The 20811-nt window shown below is 42.2% G+C and overlaps 1 protein-coding gene and 1 long non-coding RNA gene across 3 annotated transcripts in view; one reads left to right on the top strand and one right to left on the bottom strand.

Moving 5' to 3' along the window:
• The window catches only part of LOC139566705 (large neutral amino acids transporter small subunit 3-like), a 43645-nt gene extending 37733 nt beyond the window's left edge, over positions 1–5912 (top strand). The window contains exons 13-16 of one of the 2 annotated variants that reach the window (XR_011673132.1): positions 1539–1612; positions 1967–2090; positions 2349–4374; positions 4458–5912. Coding sequence is in view for 1 of the 2 variants with exons in the window: in XM_071387957.1 (XP_071244058.1) it covers positions 1539–1612; positions 1967–2090; positions 2349–2552 (402 nt within the window). In the remaining variant the exon portion in view is untranslated. Of the gene's footprint in view, positions 1–1538; positions 1613–1966; positions 2091–2348 lie in introns of both variants that reach the window. The other variant, XM_071387957.1, reaches the window with a different exon arrangement.
• LOC139566706 (uncharacterized) lies at positions 245–10120 on the bottom strand. Its single transcript, XR_011673133.1, has 2 exons — positions 9836–10120; positions 245–2096 (listed from the first exon to the last, which is right to left on the bottom strand). It is a non-coding gene; the product is annotated as an uncharacterized lncRNA (long non-coding RNA).
• Positions 10121–20811: the final 10691 nt, after the last annotated feature.

The following is a 20811-nucleotide window of genomic DNA, read 5'->3' as shown; positions in this document are numbered from 1 at the left end:
TTGTAAAATGCGACCCGCCAATGCAAGATAGTGCCAACTGTAAAGTTTGGTAGTGGAGGATTAATGGTCTGTGGCTGTTTTTCATGGTTCGGGCTAGGCCCCTTAGTTCCATTGTAGGGAAATCCTAACACTACAGCATAAAATTACATTCTAGACGATTCTGTGCTTCAAACTTTGTGGCAACAGTTTGGGGAAGTGTCACGATCGTTGTTGTATGAATCGGACCAAGGTGCAGCGTGGAATGGTTTCATCATCTTTATTCGAGTGAAAAGCACAGAAAACAATAAAGAGCAAAACGAACGTGAAGCTACGCAGTGCTCACAAGTAACAATACATAAACAAGATCCCACAACAAACAGGTGGGAAAAGGCTGCCTAAATATGATCCCCAATCAGAGACAACGATAAACAGCTGCCTCTGATTGGGAACCATACCAGGCCAACATAGAAAACAAAAACACCTAGATAGGAACACCCCCACTAGTCACACCCCGACCTAACCAAAATAGAGAATAGAAAAGGCTCTCTTTTGGTCAGGGCGTGACAGGAAGGCCCTTTCCTGTTTCAGAATGACAATGCCCCCGTGCACAAAGTGAGATTCATACAGAAATGGTTTGTCGAGAACGGTGTGGAAGAACTTGACTGGCCTGCACAGAGCCTTGACCTCAACCCCATCAAACACCTTTGGGATGAATTGGAACGCCGACTGCGAGCCAGGCGTTATTGCCCGACCTCACCAATGCTCTTGTGGCTGAATGGAAGCAAGTCCCAGCAGCAATGTTCCAACATCTAGTGGAAAGCCTTCCCAGCAGAGTGGATGTTGTTATAGCAGCAATGTTCCAACATCTAGTGGAAAGCCTTCCCAGCAGAGTGGATGCTGTTATAGCAGCCTGGTAGCGCCTCCATGCTCTGGACACTACGCTGACAGACACAGCAAACCTTCTTGCCACAGCTCGCATTGATGTGCCATCCTGGATGAGCTGCACTACCTGAGCCACTTGTGTAGGTTGTAGACTCCGTCTCATGCTACCACTAGAGTGAGAGCACCGCCAGCATTCAAAAGTGACCAAAACATCAGCCAGGAAGCATAGGAACTGAGAAGTGGTCTGTGGTCACCACCTGCAGAATCACTCCTTTATTGGGGGTGTCTTGCTAATTGCCTATAATTTCCACCTTTTGTCTATTCCATTTGCACAACAGCATGTGCAATTTATTGTCAATCAGTGTTGCTTCCTAAGTGGACAGTTTGATTTCACAGAAGTGTGATTGACTTGGAGTTACATTGTGTTGTTTAAGTGTTCCCTTTATTTTTTTGAGCAGTGTATTTAATTTTCATGTATTTTCAAGAGGGCCGCAATGGAACTTTTTTGTGTCATCCTTGATGATTTTTAAATGCAGCAGTATCCATGTGTGGTTGTATTGTGTTTTTAATTGTCCAAATAAAATAAACTATTTCTCTCCATCCCCCTATCCTTTTATTTTCCTAATACCCCCCTTTCTCTATCTCTTTCTCTCTCCTTCTCTTTCACTCCCTTCCAGATAATTTCCTTCATCGTCCACACCATGGTCAGAGGTTTCGTCCACTCCTGTGCTGGAGGACTCTATGCTGCCGTGTAAGTACATTACAACATCAACTAAACACATTGTTGGACGTTTGCTTTCCAGCATATTACACCCATGCTATGATCGTCTCAGTAAGATTCGTAGGTGTGTGTGTCAGATAGCTTTGAGAATTGTTTGTTACACAATTTGGAAAACACTATGTTACATATCAATAGCAGTGAAAGGCTAAATTATTTGATACAATTCACAAATTGCTACAAACACAAAAAAAAACTAAAATATGTATTATCTTAACAAAACACGGGTAAGATGTCTGTTTTGGTCAGGTATGATACAGTCATGTTTTGGTCAGATACAGATACAGTTTGATTGGAGAGGTAACCATTACATCCCGCCCCTTCCAGATATCCGTCCAATCACTTTGGGACATTGACGGGGATGCAGTCGATGATCAGCGCGCTATTCGCTCTCCTCCAGCAGCCTCTCTTCGTCATCATGGTGGGACACCTGGGAGGAGACCCCTACTGGGTGAGGCTACACACACAGACACTCACACACACACACAGAGCATACACACAGATCACATACATGCATGCATGCAGACACACACAGCACACACGATGACATTAGTACCTTGCCATTGTACTACTGAGATTGTAAGGCGATTTAATAAAAAGGGATTAATGTGAATGGGCAGAAACAGACAATAAGAGGCAATAAGATTTTTTTGAAAGTTATGTCTCAAACACGTTTGTTCTCTGACTAACTCTATCTACCGATCAACAGATCAACATGAGCCTGCTCATTGCCTCATTGGCTGGATTCCTGTTGCCCGGATACCTGATCTATCACCGTAGGAACCTGATGCGAGAGAAGGTGGAGGAGTTTGAGAAGGAGACCGCTACCCAATCAGAAAGAGAGAGACAAACCTTGCAACAATCAGAAAATGGCCATACCAAAAACCATACTAATGGACATCTCAGCAATTAAGCTTAATAATCTTGACCAAACTAACTGTCAAATATCATAGTCGTTAATTGTAAAATATCATTATAGACCATCGTCATGACGATGACAAATGATGGTTGTCGTTTTCGACAAGGACAGTGATGACGATATTGTGCACTGGAGTTTGGACATGTCGCCCTTAAGCCCTTTTTAATTTGACATCAAAATACACACTCAATATACAAATTTTTGTTTTAGGTATGACATGCCAAAGAAATCCTAAAATATACATTTAACTAATATTTATTTGAGTTAAAAACATGTCATGCCTAAAGGTGAAATCTCAATGGAAATTGAGGTTTGGCAATTTAATAATTAAGCAATAATATTTACGCTGACCAAAAATATACATTTACGCTGACCATGAAGGTCATTGGTACCATTTCAGGTCACCCTTCCACCAACCAGAAGCACAGCTCTCTGTATTCTGTAGTAGACAGGAAGTGGATCTCTTTCGCTATCAGATTGGCTGGTGTAACATTGAACTACCTCCCCCACCCAACTCTCACCACAGTCACTTCATTCATTTAGGCCTAGCAGCCAGTCTGGCAGTAATATTTTATTGGTCATTGTTTGTTTGTCTTTCTGTCTTTCCCGGTTCCCTCCCTGTATCTATACTTGTCTTTATTGTGTCTTTACACCCAGCGGAGAATAGGAGGAGACAAAGTGGGAATGGTTAAGGGGAACCGCAGTTTCCCCATACATGTGTCTAGACCACCAGCCCATGGGGCCTGCACATTCCTATTACTTTGACTATCCATCTGCACCTGCAATCTTTCCCCGCGTCCCCTTATTTATGTCCATGCCAGACCTGTTATTGTAAGTCCACTAAGTACTATGCCCACTTGGTCAAGTCTGCGGCTATGTCTGAAATGGCACCCTATTCCCTATATAGTGCACTACTTTTGACCAGAGCCCATAGGGTACAATTTCAGACACATCCTGGGTCACTACCTCTATGTCCCTGTGTTCATCCCAGAGTTAGTATTTAAATGACTCCGTGCATCACAATGTGTCCACCTGAAATGTGTGATGGTCCCAAATGGCACCCTATTCCCTATTATGTGCACTACTTTTGACCAGGGCTCATAGGGTCTGTTTGTTTGGTCAGACTTTGATGGTCCCTCTGTTTTTGCGTTATTTGATCTTTAGGGCTTGCGCCCCAAATGGCACCCTATTTCCTATATAGTGCACTACTTTTGACCAGAACCCTATGGGCCCTGGTCAAAAGCAGTATACTACATAGGAAATCGGGTGCCTATTGGGACAGAACCTAGGTTTTGAGATGACATCATCACCCGTTGTTATTTCAGCCAATCATAGCTAAGTTCAGGACAGTGGTACGGTGTTGTGCAGGCACAGCCTAGTTTGTAACAAAATGTATGGAATTTTGTTTTTAGATAATCATGTTATTGAACGTTTTGCATATCATAAAATTGGAACGTGAAATGTCTGTGTAGTTAAAGAGAAATGCCAATCGGTACCTATCACCGAAACCTTTAAGGTGAGCTGTTACACATTAGCTTTTACAGAGAGCTGTAGATTAGTTTAAAAGAAAAGTACTTATATAAATGTGGGCAAGAAAGAGCACTTGTCAAAAGCTGATTCAATCTGGTCAACCAGCCCACCAACCAACCATCTTGTAATGTTAAACAGTGTTTACAGTTAACAGTACTGTATGAGATAAAATAGATGTACAGATGTGTTGCTCAAATCAACTCCAAAAGCTGGTTGAATCTGATCAACCAACCGTCTTCAGTATTTAAAAACAATACATTATTTACAGTTAACAGTACTGTATGAGGTCAAATAAAACAGTATTTACAGTTAACAGTATTGTATTGGGTCAAATAAAACAGTTTTGTTAGTTAACAGTTACTGTATGAGGTCAAATATAACAAACAGTATTACTAGTTAACAGTAATGTATGAGGTAAGATGGATGCACCTGAACCCCAATATCACTGTCCCCATGACGACAGTAGAATCACCTCATTGGAGCAGGGCTTCATTTAGCAGGTGCATTGTAGCTACTGGGCTATTTATTTCGTGTCCATCCCACTAAATCCCTATGTCGGGTATGGGGTGCCATTTGTGATGGAGACCGTGTGTGACGGAATCTGAAAGATAATACTGTAATGTATGTATGTAATGATATGTAATTAATTGAATGTGTGTGCTTTATTGTAAGTGCCTGGGAAGCAAGTATTTCTGTGGTAGCCTGGTCTCAGATCTGTTTGTGCTTTTCCCAACTCTATTGCAAGACAAACATTGCATGACAATAAGTGAAAAGGAGTTGACATGATTGCACAAACAGACTGGCACTCTGGCTACTTTTGTGCAATGTAGTGGTGGTATGTGTAGTACCTATAGTGTCTGAATTGCACTATGAGAATGTAAAGCCATATTTTTGCTACATATGCATGTTGAATGTTTTCTCATCTTTTTAAGACTCGAGAGTTGCTTTGCTTTATTTTGAGCATCAAAAAAAGGACAGTTGGTTCATCCACATCACAGTTGCTCTCCAACTATGCCTCTCAAGAGTAGAAGTGGTGATCTAGGATCAGTTTAGCCTTTTAGATCATAATGAATTAGATAAATGGACAGGGGGGACCTGATCCTAGATCAGTACTCCTACTCTGAGATGCTTTATGATTACATGCCCAGAACATGGGGCAACTTTCACAAACTGTACTTCCACCTCTGTGTTTGAGAACATTCATTATTATCACTGATCTTATTACATTTGTAGTAATAAGATCATATTATGCGTGGCAATGTGGTGAAGAGAATGTAAGAGGATCCAAAACAATGTATTATAAATAGGCTTTGAATAGAAAATGTCATATTTAAAGACATGCTCCGGAACTTTGACGACTAGTGAGTATTTTTTCAACCTCCCGCTTAGGGTTGGATGTGTCAATGTTTAGTTCATACATGCCTAATTACTGTCTTACTTCATTAGCCACGAAATCCCAAGTTTGAAGGCGACTATTTTCTGGAATCTGTGTGGCGCCATTTTCCCTACATTTGGGCCAGCCCCCAGGTGGGCCAGCCCCTCGTCAGGTGGGCCAGCCCCTCGTCATTTGAGTGACAGCTAGCAGGATGCAAACACAGCAGAGAGAGAGAGAGAGAGAGAGAGAGAGCAATGACGTGGTGCACATATCTGCACATATGTGACGAACAGTAGTACGTCATTTCCGGGGACCACTTTTGGCTCGTGGTCATTACTTTCAGAACTACTGGCTAAAAAGTATACAAAGTACCGGAGAATCTCTTTAAGTGGTTTTACTGATGTTCTGGGGCACTTCTCTTTGTGAAGTAATAAATGAACAGATTTCAACTTGCGAGCCTGTATTTGATTGGTTTCTAGTGAACACGACCCAGGTGTGGGTCATTAGGTCATTCCCTGGCTGAGGGATTACAGAACTGTGGACTTGACAGACCGAATCTACAGAACCCAAACATGGCTGGTGAGTAACCTTCTCAAACTGTAATAAGACACATGGGAACTTTATTTTTCTACCTGTAAGGATAAGGGTGTAACATAAGGCTTCAACAACAGGGCAAAGTGAAGAGTCTTTTAGTTAGCAAGAAGTGTCAAGGAGTCTTCTAGTAGAAACTGACCTAAGATCAGTTATGTGTTTCCTCCACAATTGTTTTTAAGGAAGGGCTTGGTGTTGAGTAAACTGATCCTATATCTGTGTCTAAGGGAAACTTGTAGCCTACCTGGAGTGGGACGCAAACTGCAGATACCTTTTCTTTGCAAGAATGTGACTTACACTGAAATAGAAGGATGCGTTAGATCAGGGGTTGTAAACCAGTCCATGTATTCTTAACCTCCTTCCCAGTCTCAATTGCTACTGCATAAAGAGTCAACTTGTAGATTAGATTCATTATTTCTTATATTTTATTTAGGTGTCAGGGGTGCGGAGAGTGTAATGCAAAGACACATTGTCTATGAAACCGCGCGACACTCAAAGAGATGGGATATGGCGTTAGTCAGTTTTACTCTCTTCAGAGATGTTCTGCCCCCTCACCCTCTACTCCAAATCTTATTCCGTCAATTTATTGAATAAACGGCCAAATTCCATGCACGAATCGAGCCTAACAATGACTTTTGTATTGTTGTGTAACGCAATAAATTGTCCTCCAGTACGTGGCATTAACCACCAAGGATGTAACATTTACATTATTACATTTTACATTTACATTTTAGTCATTTAGCAGACGCTCTTATCTAGAGCGACTTACAGTAGAGTGCATACATTTTTATTACATTTTTACATACTGAGACAAGGATATCCCTACCGGCCAAGAGCAGACGCTCTTATCCAGAGCGACTTACAGTACTTACATTTTAGTAAATGTTTTATTTTTATTTATTTTTTTACATACTGAGACAAGGATATCCCTACCGGCCAAACCCTCCCTAACCCGGACGACGCTATGCCAATTGTGCGTCGCCCCACGGATCTCCCGGTTGCGGCCGGCTGCGACAGAGCCTGGGCGCGAACCCAGAGACTCTGGTGGCGCAGCTAGCACTGCGATGCAGTGCCCTAGACCACTGCGCCACCCGGGAGACCTTATTTTAAGCAGTAAGAGCTACAATAATTTAAATTGGGCTCTGAAGAGTAGATTCATTTCCCTGAAAAATGGCATTGCATGCTGAGCTATGAAATACATTTCTGAAATATGCCCCTGAAGGTCTTGTCACAGTAAACGTTTTTACAAGTTTACTGTTGGAAGCCCCCAATGAAGCGACTTGCATCCCAGTTAGCAATGAGCACTCGGGAGCCCGGCGTCCCTCCATAGTGGTCTATCGCGGTGCGACAGCTTTCCCCCCCAAACCGCCTCACAGTGCACATGGATAGACCGTTTGGGTCACGCTGCTACTCCCGCTGACATACCATGTCCATTTGAAAAAGGTTTGTTGAAAAGTACAGTAAATAATTGTGTGTGTGTGTGCAAAATATATCCGATAACGAGGGGCAGTCCTGGTCACTATTGCTGCACATGTGCGTGTAGATTGTGATATATTGAAAACCAAAAATAACTAACTGTCCCTGCATATTGGTTATTGATTTGGACACATTAAAACTGTGTTTTTGGGCTATTTATCATTGGGCTATTTATCATTAAGGAAACAGCGACAGCATCATTTTCAACTTAAAGATGCACTATGCAGATATCGCTCTGCTATAATTAGAATAGTTTGCTCCCATTATACCATCTAAACCGCTGTGAACTTGTAATGAGTGCGCTGAGAGTCGGGAAGCAAGTTCAGGGAGTGAGTGATTTAATCAATAAACCAAACATAATACAAAACAAGAAACACGAACAACGCACAGACATGAAACAGAAACAATGATGCCTAGGAGTCCAGGTGAGTGTCATAAAGCGCTGAAGACCTAGAGGCTGGAGAGGGAGCACACGTGACAGAAATATATTTTCCATAACCAAAAATATTGTATTTTCAGCTGTTAGAAGCTGGTGTAAAAAATGCAAAAAAATTACACATATTTTTTTATTAATTTAACTAGGCAAGCCAGTTAAGAACAAATTCTTATTTACAATAATGGCCTACCCCAGCCAGACCCGGGCGACACTGGGCCAATTGTGTGCCGTCCTATGGGACTCCAAATCACGGCAGGATGTGATACAGCCTGGATTCAAACCAGGTACTGTAGTGACGCCTCTTGCATTGAGATGCAGTGCCTTAGACCACTGCGCCACTCGGGAAGTATAGAAATAACCCACATAGAACATACACTGCTCAAAAAAATAAAGGGAACACTTAAACAACACAATGTAACTCCAAGTCAATCGCACTTCTGTGAAATCAAACTGTCCACTTAGGAAGCAACACTGATTGACAATACATTTCACATGCTGTTGTGCAAATGGAATAGACAAAAGGTGGAAATTATAGGCAATTAGCAAGACAACCCCAATAAAGGAGTGGTTCTGCAGGTGGTGACCACAGACCACTTCTCAGTTCCTATGCTTCCTGGCTGATGTTTTGGTCACTTTTGAATGCTGGCGGTGCTTTCACTCTAGTGGTAGCATGAGACGGAGTCTACAACCCACACAAGTGGCTCAGGTAGTGCAGCTCATCCAGCATGGCACATCAATGCGAGCTGTGGCAAAAAGGTTTGCTGTGTCTGTCAGCGTAGTGTCCAGAGCATGGAGGCGCTACCAGGAGACAGGCCAGTACATCAGGAGACGTGGAGGAGGCCAACAACCCAGCAGCAGGACCGCTACCTCCGCCTTTGTGCAAGGAGGAGCACTGCCAAAGCCCTGCAAAATGACCTCCAGCAGGCCACAAATGTGCATATTGTGCATACCGCTTCTTAAGACTTGCTTTCAATGAGAAAGAAATCTGTGCTATAGATCTGTCAATGTGAATTTGATCAGGTCACCCAAAAAGTTACATATTGCAGCTTTTAAGTTTTAGGAATATAAATGGAACTTTAATTTTCAATCCTATTATACTTAACCTGGTAAAATTATTTTGATATACCAATAACCACCAAAACGTGTTTTCCCTGCTTACTCCATGATTCAAAATCCAGGCGTTCAAACGTTAGCTGGTGCTCTTTCTATATCGACTGAATGGGGGCCACTAGTGTATTATTTGTTAAGTATTACAAAACGTTTAATGGTGATAAATACAAACAATTAAACTGTTCTTTACCTCCAAAAGCATGTGACGTTTTCTTTCCAAAATTCACTATTCTTCTTGCTACTAGCCGAGAATGGTAACTTCCTGTTGAAGTTGCTGTATGGAATTAATGGATACTCAGAATGCAGTCCAAACACTTAAAAGACACACCCTATCCTCTCAGCCCTCAAGTTAAGTGGACACTTCTGACGAGTATACACTTGCAGGGCGAGGGAGGAAGGAATGATTTTTAAATGGACCACCCCTGGCCCGAAATGTGTTACTTGTTCATCCTGCGATGATTGTGTTTTCAGACACCGGTAGCTTGTGGGTCATTTATATGCGCTACAGTCAATTGAGTGCATGTCTACTTATATTAAATATGTAATTATTAATATAGGCCTACTGTATGATAGCTAGCTAAATGAATTAGTTAACTGACGTTAGCCTGCCTAGCTGGAACTTCTGAAGAAGGAAAACGTTTTATTTCTACAATTTCCAAAAGATAACCAAACAAAAACATTTACTTTTTATGAGAGGTGTTTGTGCCGTTATGTGCATTAGTAGCACAATTTGACTTATTTTAATTAGTTTTTACTTACACTTGTATGTTGACTTCTCCATTGATGTTGTTTTTAAGTTTTCACTGACTTTTCTTAGCGGATGTACAATCGTTGCGAATTGAATTATGGGGAGTTTCAGGCCCCGGAGTGAACATAATTGCAAACTCGACAAAAAACGAGGGCTGAGGGGCTTACGTTGCAAACTTCCCTTGCTTGGCTAATCACTTGGACCGCCCTCCAAGATAGCGACGGCGATTCCCCCCAAGGGCATAAGGCGAGGGTAAGTGGACGATGGTGTGTTTTTTATGAGTTTGAACCGGAGCCTCAGACTGCTCTCCTCTTCTTCTCTGGTATTATGGCTGTCCGCAAACAAAGTTTGAAGGTGCATGCCGCCACCTACTGTACAGGTAGTGAATGAGAAAAAATGAGTGGCTGAACATTCAGATTCCTTGTAATGGTTGTGCTGTAAAATCACGGATTCCCCCCAAAAATGTTCAGCCGCACTCAACGATGCCTATTTTCTCATATGTCCTCTTTGTTTGTGCTGTACAGTTTATAACCAATGCAATACATCATATAAAGTATTTATTTTTTAACATGCAACATGTCAGGATCCTTTGGCAACTAACATTTACTGGTTTCTCTGATCCAACTACCATGGTTTCTTCAACGTTACTCCACTCTTCTTAACCCCTCTGGATAGGAGACATGCTGGACAGCCCTCCTTCACCCTAACTTGGCATTTCACCTCAACTGGAACACGATACTCCTCCCGTCTACATACCCTTAACACATGTCCAAATACGAAGGCTCTTACAGGGCATCTCACGGGACCCAAATATACAGTACGTGTGAAGGGAGAGACTCTTCTTCAAACAACAAAATAATGGGCGGAGTGGTCTTCCTCACTCCATCAACCCCATGAGTCAGTTGGAGTGCATCTACTGCATATTCAGGTTATATCAACGTGTCATGAGTCCAACAGTTTGTACCTTTTCACGTGAGTTCCTAACATCTCTAAGGGTTGCTGCTAGCGTGAGTGTTTGTAGGCACGTGATGTCAGAATGCACTCACTGTTCCAAAATGGGATTGTTACACAACAGGACAGTTAATGCACACTGCCCTCAAACCAAGACACACTGCATGCTAATTATCTATAGGCTATGTTTCAACTTGTCAATTTCAAACTAACAAGTTTTATTTTCTAACAGTTGGATTTCAGGTGTGTTAAGCCTCCTCATTAATTCACAAGTAGCCCATTTCAGTGTTGTGGACAATTTACGTTTGAGGCATTACTGAGCAGGACAACCTTCTCTCTTTGAGAGCCCAAGCAAAAACGTTTTCCTCCTTGGCACATTTTCAGGCCCACATTGCCTTTCACTACTAATGATAACTTTGGACATGTGTGCTTTCCTATCAAAGTAAGTGCCGTATACCCTGACTACACTGCTCGCGTTGCAAAATAAATGTAGAAATCTATGTTATTCAATTATTGCACCCACACTGCTCGCGCGCGTCAACGAGCATCTGCGTTGCCAAGGGCTAAAATAGAAGTCATTTCTATTTCTGACGCAGATCGCGCTGCAAGTCCTGCCTCTCCCATCTCCTCATTGGTTTATAGAAGCAGGTTCCCACGTGCCATCTCCTCATTGGTTATACCCACGTGGGTGATTGAAAGACGAACTGTGTTGCCGGTCGTCGTGGTAATACTATGAAAGGTATTAGGTATTTAGATGCCAATCACCATATAAGTTCAACAATGAAAAAGCCTAGAAGGAGGAGAGATGACTAGAAACGATTCGGTTGACCGTTTTATGTGCGGATTAATTGTCGGAGTAGAGGACCTTGTGGATTTCAGGTAAAATATCAACTCAATGTTTAAATCCCAGGACAAATTAGCTAGCAACAGCAAGCTAGCTAAATAGGACAAATTAGCTAGCAAGTGCAAGCTAACTAGCTAAATTGCCATAAATGTTTAATGCTTTTCAACCTGTCTCCAAATTAATGTAATTCGTTCAGAGTTTGTTTTGATATTTTAACCTGCATGTCATGATCGCATTTGGTGTAGGGGGACAAAATACATTTATGCACAATGGCGCACAATGGCGCACGCGCGCAGCCGGTTTGGGTTCCGTGTTATTACGTTTCTACTGTAGCACACGTATGTATGTATGGAGCATAATGTATTTACTGTTTTATTCACGTTTTCAAGAACTGGTGACAAATCATTCATTACGATTCTAGCATAGATTGTAATGGACACATGATGTATGTAAAATACTTTTTTGTTGTACTGATTATGATGAACTAATAATAAGCTAATTGCCAGCTATGTGTGGCACCATGTTTATTGATATCATACAATGCATTCTCGTTGTCACGTAAATGTCTGTCAGACCAAAGATGTTATAATAAAATGAGGTGAAGGGATGGTTCACTTGTCTTTCGAGTAAACCTCCGGAATTGAATGATGACGTGAATGTTGGTAGACGACACACCCCATTGAGCATGTATACTGCAAACAGACCCAACTCATCTTGTAACCATTTATCTTTGGTTGGCGCAAAAAAACAAACATGGCGGCGTGCACAAACTACCCATTGTCGGATTACTTTAGATTTTTAGAAAGTGTTTTTCTCAAGTATTTTAATCACTGGTGAGGTCACCCGTGATGTTATGAATTAATTATAAATAGTAATTGCTATTAGCTCATTCATATTATGGTTTCTGTCAACCGAGAATCAGCTAAATATGACTGCTTGTTTTGGGTCACTCTTTCCTCAGTGAGCACTACGACTAATGTAGCCTACATTTTCCAGTTTGGATGAGAGTCGTGTTATGCTGTTGCTACTTCTCTGAACGTCTGAATATCATCTCTAAAAATAAACTGCTGACATTGAGGACATAACGTTGTTTATGCAAAATGTTTCTGTGAAAATACAGTGTAAACAGCTCAAACATTGACTGTTGCGTCAATCGTAACTGGACGTTCTAAATTAGTATTCTAATCACACCATTTTGAGCGTATGCTGCAGGGACCACTGTAGAATGATCACACCCGTGTGTTTGCACATGTCAAAGGGTTAATACAGTGAAGAAAACGTGTGTAGTTGTCTTTTTGCGCTCTTGGCGTCATTCCTTCTTTAAGGAGAGCATACTTACATATCGTTTATTTTCTTCACCTCGTGTTGAGGTTAAAAGTTCCAACCATTTCAAATGTGTAGCTACCACTCCACGCTTCTCTGGTCTAATGTTAATTTCAATACCAATCCTTTTATGCACTCTGGCCGAAGGGAACGTTTCCATCAGCCTGACACTCTCTCTGACCTCACTCGGGTCGTGGCAACTTAATTTGCACAGTTTATAGGAGATAGATTCTCTCATGGCTCCTAAAATCACATTCATATCTTAACAAAAATAATTTAATCATTTTCATTTCTCATATACAACATAGAGGATGGAGACTTTGTACATGCAGTGTATATACTTTTCAAGTTACAGTATTTCCCTTAACCTTTTTAATGACATCACAAAATAACAATCCATATGACATGATGATTCTTTAGATCCCCACTGACCATTCCCCACATTCTTACGTGAGAAATTTTGTTCCAGTACTCACTTTATGAACGTGTTAGAATTTTGGCGGGAAAAAGGCTGTTAACAAAGTATATTCCTTCGGTTAATACTGAAGGGGGAGAGAGACAAACTGATCTGACCCATTCTGATCCTCACAGGACAGTCATGACACAGGTGTATAAAATTGAGCACACCGCCATGTAATCTCCATAGACAAACATTGACAGTAAAATGGCCTTACTGAAGAGATCAGTAACTTTCAACATGGCACCATCATAGGATGCAAGTCAGTTCGTCAAATTTCTACCCTGCTAGAGCTGCCCCGGTCAACTGTAAGTTCTGCTATTGTGAAGTGGAAACATCTAGGAGCAAAAACGGCTCAGCCGCAAAGAGGTATGTCACACAAGCTTACAGAACGGTACCACCAACTGCTGAAGTGTGTAGGGTGTAAAAATTGCCTGTCCTTGGTTGCAATACTCACTACGAAGTTCCAAACCGCCTCTGGAAGCAACTTCAGCACAATAACTGTTTGTCATGAAATGGGTTTCCATGGCCGAGCAGCCTCACACAAGCCTAAAATCACCATGCACAATGCCAAGCGTCGGCTGGAGTGGTGTAAAGCTCACCACCATTGGACTCAGTGGATTTCCACTGGAGCAGTGGAAACGCATTCTATGGAGTGATGAATCATGCTTCACCATGGCAGTTCGACAGACAAATCTGGGTTTGGCGGATGCTAGGATAATGCTAACTGACCCAATGCATAGTGCCAACAGTAAAGTTTGGTGGAGGAGGAATAATGGTCTGGGGCTGTTTATCATGATTCAGGTTAGGCAGCCTTAGTTCCAGAGAAGGGAAATCTTAATGCTACAGCATACAATGACATTCTAGACAATTCTGTGCTTCCCACAGTTTAGGCATGGACCTTTTCTGTTTCAGCATGACAATGCCCCCGTGCACAAAGCGAGGTCCATACAGAAATGGTTTGTTGAGATCGGTGTGTAAGAACTTGACTGGCCTGCACAGAGCCCTGACCTGAACCCCATTGAACACCTTTGGGATGAATTGGAACGCCGACTGCAATGTTCGAACATCTAGTGGAAAGCCTTCGCAGAAGAGTGGAGGCTTTTATAGCAGCAAAGGGGGGACCAACTCCATATTAATGCCCATGATTTTAGAATGAGGTGTGCGACCAGCAGGTGTCCACATACTTTTGGTCATGTAGTGTATTTATGTTGCTACTGGCAGTGTTTTGTAAGGCTTAAAAATTGTAATATGTATCATATACAAACTACTACCTGTGAGCTTTGTGACACATTGGTACTTCCTTCTATTTTTTTATAGAACAATCTACAGAATACATTTACAATATGAAGAACAGCATATTCAATTAAGATCCATGTGGAAATCAGAAGACTTGATCATGTCCTGATTTAGGCTACTTCCCGAAAGAAAACAATGATTAACAAATCCACTGGGTTCAGTGATTCCTCATTTAATTGTTCCTGTATTCTTAATGTTTCTCCACAGACTATTTTCTCTTCATTCATCTATTGTTAAGATGTCCTGAAACGGGACCCGATTTCATAATATTGCATGAGGGCATTGTGTTGGTGCGTTCTATCTGTTTCTGTAGACAAATGATCCAACATGAGGATTAGGACCCCGATCCCACTTTTCCCCATTCAAAATATAAAGCAGAGTTCGTCCACATTGCGTAGCCTTATTCTCACAAATCTTGTATTTGAAACTGCAATGTTCTTGTATTATTCACAACACAGCCCCTCTTCTTGCCATTAACAAGTGGCTCTTCGTTCGTTTTCATATGTTTTCATGCTTTGAACTTTGTTGCCACCTCAGCTCATTTAGTCTCATGGTTCCTCAGAGCGTTCAGGTCCAACCACTTCACTCTGTCCAACCTCTGTCGCCAAACACCTCCATCACTTCCCTCTCATTCTCTTCGGCCCAGTTCCAGTGGTGTGTATTCATGAATACAAAGGGAAGCCAGGCTTCTCCCCCCCAAAACATAATAATAATGTATCTTTTGTCTCTCTGTGTTTCGTAATTGTCCTTCAATTCTCAAGAGGCTGAATGTACATGCTTTTTGGTCCTTCACAGTTTTATTTGAGACGACCGTACAACCATCAAGATACGTTTTCCGATCCAACAGCAGATCTCTTTGTTTCTGGGGACCTAGAACTAGCATCTCTGTTTTGTCCGAGTTTAAAAGTAAAACATTTGCCACCATCTGAAACACAGGCTTCCAGGGAGGGCAATTTTGGAGCTTCATCACGTTTCATCGAAATGTACAGCTGTGTGTCGTCCGCATAGCAGTGAAAGTTGGCATTGTGTTTCGGAATGACATCAAGATGTGGAATACATAATGTAAACAATTGTGGTCCTAAAACTGAACTTTGAGTACCACATAAATGTACAACTGATTTGTCACAGGACAAATCAGCCACAGAGACTAACTGATATCTTTACGACAGATAAGATCTAAACTAGGCAAGAACTTGTCTGTGTAGACCAATTAGGGTTTCTAATCTCTCCAAAAGAAGATGGTGATCGATGGTGTCAAAAGCAGCACTAAGGTCTAGCAGCATGAGGACAGATGCAGAGCCTTGGTCTGACGCCATTAAAAGGTAATTTACCACCTTCACGAGTGTGGTCTCAGTGCTATGATGGTGTCGAAAATTAGACTGGAGCATTTAGTATATATTATTTGTCTTTGCTGCGCAAAAGCTTTTTCAAAAATGTTTGAGAGGTATGGGAGATTCGATATAGGCCGATAGTAAAAAAAAGAAAATAATCTGTCTCAAGGTTTGGCTTTTCCAGGAGAGGCTTTATTAAACTGTCACTTTTTGTGAGTTTGGTATACGTCTATACTAAAAGGAGTAATAGAGTCCTCCATTTATCTCTATGTGACACCAAAACGCCTGTTATTTTGCCAAAATAAAGATAGGTAAAGTGACGATTTAAACATCGAACAACATAGTAACTAGACGCATAAGTTATTCAATCAACAAGTTTCAGATTCATACAATCAACATTTTACAGATAACAGTAGAGATTATATTTCTCTCATTTCAATTGAAATGTTTTGAACATTTTTACTATTACATTAATTTGGCATGCAGATAAACATTTCTAAAATGAATCTGTAATAGAAGGTTAATCAACATTTTCACTATAGTACATGGTTCTTCCTTTCTTGCAACCTTTTCACTATGTTTCAGTAGTGATACATTTTTTGGGCTGGTAAGGAATTCAGGTATATATATTGAAATCCAATACAAACAAGTAGTATACGTGTGAGTACATGTGTGAGTAGTACACCTGACATATGTTGGAAGACGTCTGCTGAGAATTTGGGAAAAATAGAATACAAATCTGTATTTCTTTCTAATCCCCAATTTGCACCACTTTTGTCGAATGACCCAGATAGGGTATAGGGTGTCACTTAGGATGCAGACCAGAGGAGTGTCTGGCCCCCTGATAAGAGGGAAGGCATCAATCCTAGGGTTGGAACATTTTGGATTTCCTGGTTGTTCCCTAATGATTACGGGAATCATCCGACCATGATTTATAGGCTGAATAACCTTTTTGGTAAAGTTACCAGAATATTGCAACCCTAATCAAAACACATACATATTTTTGCCATCGCATCTACAACTAGCAACCTCTTTACAAGCGATCACCTAACAGTTCTAAACAAACAGGTTACAATTGGCCCTCTGTGTCAGGTGAAACTGGGGGTATCAACTCTCCCTCAGAGACCACTGACACAGGGCAGTTTCCCAGCCCTGTGGAGGTAGAGGAGCGGCTGCACAAACCCACTGACCACAGTCATGGAGAAACAAATGGATAGTGACAAATAGAACACAACCCGATTGAGGACATTGTAAAAAGACCTAATTACATTTGTGACCACCCTCCCACTCTTTCTGCCGATTTCTTTCTGTTTTTGTGTCTCTTGTTTTCCTTAATAGGATGTCGGTGGGTGGAGCTGGGAGGGTCATCAGCAAAATGGGACACACCTGGGCTCGGGTGTGTCCTGGGGATAAATACACCTTTCCGCCCATACATTGAGGAGACTCTCTCCACACAGACACACTGCCTTTTGTGGCTTCTTTGTGTTTGCTTATGTTGCACCTCTGAACGCCCCTCATTATCACCACTTATGCACTCATCCACTCACTTACACTTCTGACCACTGACTACACACACCATTGTTAATTGTATATAGTTTACTTTATTTAATAAATATATTTTTGTTATTCCTCTATCTCCGGGTGGTCTCCCTCTTTGTTTCGGGTAACGAGCCAGGTTGGTGACACATTAATGAGGTATTAGTGAGGTAGTTCACCATTATAGACACCAGGATAATCCAAATATCTTAAACACCCTCATCTTCATGTTATTTGCCACCTTCCTTCTCCGCTTCCCCCGGCTCGGGACGTATCAGAGCCTTGAGAACTGAGAGGTAGCAGAATGACTTCACAAACATCAGGATCAGGTCCTGAACCAAGAAAGCATAGTAGCATATTGGTGGGGAGACTCAGGATGAGGTTCATTGTATAGGAGGCAGTGGAGAAGGATGTGATGTGTGCAGAGTGCAGCTTCTGAAGAGCTGTTTGTCTCTGAGCAGGGGTATGTATTCATTGAGACCATGGGAAGCCTGGCTTCCCCCCCAAAAAATGTACCAAGAAAAAAAACATAAAATAGTCTTTAGTCTCTCTGTGTTTCATAATTGTCCTTCAATTCGCAAGAGGCTGAATGTATCTCACCGGATAAAGCATCCAAGCGAGTGAAACAGCGCCCCTCCGTCTCTGTATTTTTAGGCCATCTATCTGATGTTGTCTGGTCAAAAAAAGTATGATGTTGCCGCCCGTAGCATTGAATGCAAGGGAAGCCAGAGAGCATTTGGCTTCCGTTGATAATAAAAAATTATGATAGCCAATCAGCGTTGAGCTAAACTGAATGAGCTCAGCTGTGAATGGTCCACTAAGTGTTTTTTTCTTCACGATGAGTCTGGATTTGATCTCCTCCGCGACGATTTCTTGAATACAAAGACATTCAAACCATTCTGACCAGTCCTACAAACTGATGGGTTGGGTCAGAGCCTGAACACACAAGCCATGGAGAGAAGCAGACCCAAACGCGACTGTGGGCTTTGTCCCAAGCAGAACATCAGGCGGATAGATCAACATTTTAAACTTACTCACCAACTTAAGTCTGGTACTATCAAATGGAGGCACGCTATGCTTGCGAGCTGACTCTTAGCCGACAGACAGCAGCCCGGACCAGAACAGTTGACCCAGCAGAGCAGTGGTGGTGGTTGTGGAGGCTGAAGAAATTTGGCTTATCACCGAAAACACTCAAACTTTTACAGATGCACAATCGAGAGCATCCTGTCGGGCTGTATCACCGCCTGGTACGGCAACTGCTCCACCCACAACCGTAGGGCTCTCCAGAGGGTAGTGTGGTCTGCACAACGCATCACCGGGGGCAAACTTCCTGCCCTCCAGGACACCTACATCACCCAATGTCACAGGAAGGCCAAAAAGATCCTCAAGGACAACAACCACCCGAGCCACTGCCTGTTCATCCCATTACCATCCAGGAGACGAGGTCAGTACAGGTGCATCAAAGCAGGAACCGAGAGACTGAAAAACAGCTTCTATCTCAAGGCCATCAGACTGTTAAACAGCCATCACTAACATTGAGTGGCTGCTGCCAACATACAGACTCAAATCTCTAGCTACTTTAATGTAATAAATGTATCACTAGTCACTTTAAACAATGCCACTTCATATCATGTTTACATACCCTACATTACTCATCTCATATGTACAGTATATACTGTACTCTATACCATCTACTGCATCTTGCCTATGCCGCATTGCCATCGCTCATCCACATATTTATATGTACATACTCTTATTCATCCCTTTACATGTGTGTGTATAAGGTAGTTGTTGTGAAATTGTTAGATTAGTTGTTAGATAGTACTGCACTGTCGGAACTAGAAGCACAAGCATTTCACCAGTCTCGCATTAACATCTGCTGCTAACCATGTGTATGTGACCAATAACATTTGATTTGATTTGGTGTGATGCGACCTGACCCAACGGAGAGTACTGGGACGCCGCCAACAAACAAGAGTGAGCAATCGGCGGAGCGGCTGACGTAGCAAATTGGTGGTGGAACGCTGCCGGAGCCGACGGAGAGCGCTCAGAAGCCGTCAGCAAGCGAGAGACCAATCAGAGTGGAGCGGTGGACCTATTTATTCTTTTGTTTTATTTGATTTTTTATTTGATTTACTTTATTTAACCAGGTAGGCCAGTCGAGAACAAGTTCTCATTTACAACTGCGACCTGGCCAAGATAAAGCAAAGCAGTGCGATTCGTTCCAGTCATTGGCAGCAGAGAACTGGAAGGAAAGGCGGCCAAAGGAGGTGTTGGCTTTGGGGATGACCAGTGAAATAAACCTGCTGGAGCGTGTGCTACGAGTGGGTGTTGCTATGTTGACCAGTGAGCTGAGATAAGGCAGGGCTTTACCTAGCAAAGACTTATAGATGACCTGGAGCTAGTGTGATTGGCGACGGATGTGTAACGAGGGCCAGCCAACGACAGCATACAGGTCTCAGTTGTGGGTAGTATATGGGGCTTTAGTGACAAAAAGGATGGAAATGTTATAGACTACATCCGATTTGCTGAGTAGAGTGCTGGAGGCTATTTTGTAAATGACATCGCCGAAGTCGAGGATCAGTAGGATAGTCAGTTTTACGAGGGTATGTTTAGCAGCATGAGTGAGGCTTTGTTGCAAAATAGGAAGCCGATTCTAGATTTAATTTTGGATTGGAGATGCTTCAGTCTAACCAGACACCTAGGTATTTGTAGTTGTCCACATATTCTAAGTCATAACCATCCAGAGTAGTGATGCTAGTCGGGCGGGCGGGTGCGGGCAGCGATCGGTTGAAGAGCATGCACTTAGTTTTACTAGCATTTAAGAGCCGTTGGAGGCCACGGAAGGAGTGTTGTATGGCATTGAGGCCTTTGCTTTCCTAACTGACTGTGTATATTGTTCCTGACTTCCCTGAAAGTTGCATATCGCTGGGGCTATTTGATGCTAATGCAATACACCACAGGATGTTTTTGTGCTGTCATGGGCAGTCAAATCAGGAGTGAACCAGGGGCTATATCTGTTCTTGGTTCTACATTTTTTGAATTGGGCATGCTTATTTAAGATGGTGAGGAAAGCACTTTTAAAGAAAAACCAGGCATCCTCTACTGACGGGATGAGGTCAATATCCTACCAGGATACCCGGGCCAGGTCGATTAGAAAGGCCTGCTCGCTGAAGTATTTCAGGGAGCGTTTGACAGTGATGAGGGGTGGTCGTTTGACCGCAGACCCATTACGGACGCAGGCAA

Source organism: Salvelinus alpinus, chromosome 39, assembly GCF_045679555.1.
Source record: "Salvelinus alpinus chromosome 39, SLU_Salpinus.1, whole genome shotgun sequence".
Classification (NCBI taxonomy): Eukaryota; Metazoa; Chordata; class Actinopteri; order Salmoniformes; family Salmonidae; genus Salvelinus; species Salvelinus alpinus.
Note: the sequence above shows the minus strand (reverse complement) of the source record. Positions and strands in the feature narration are given on the sequence as shown.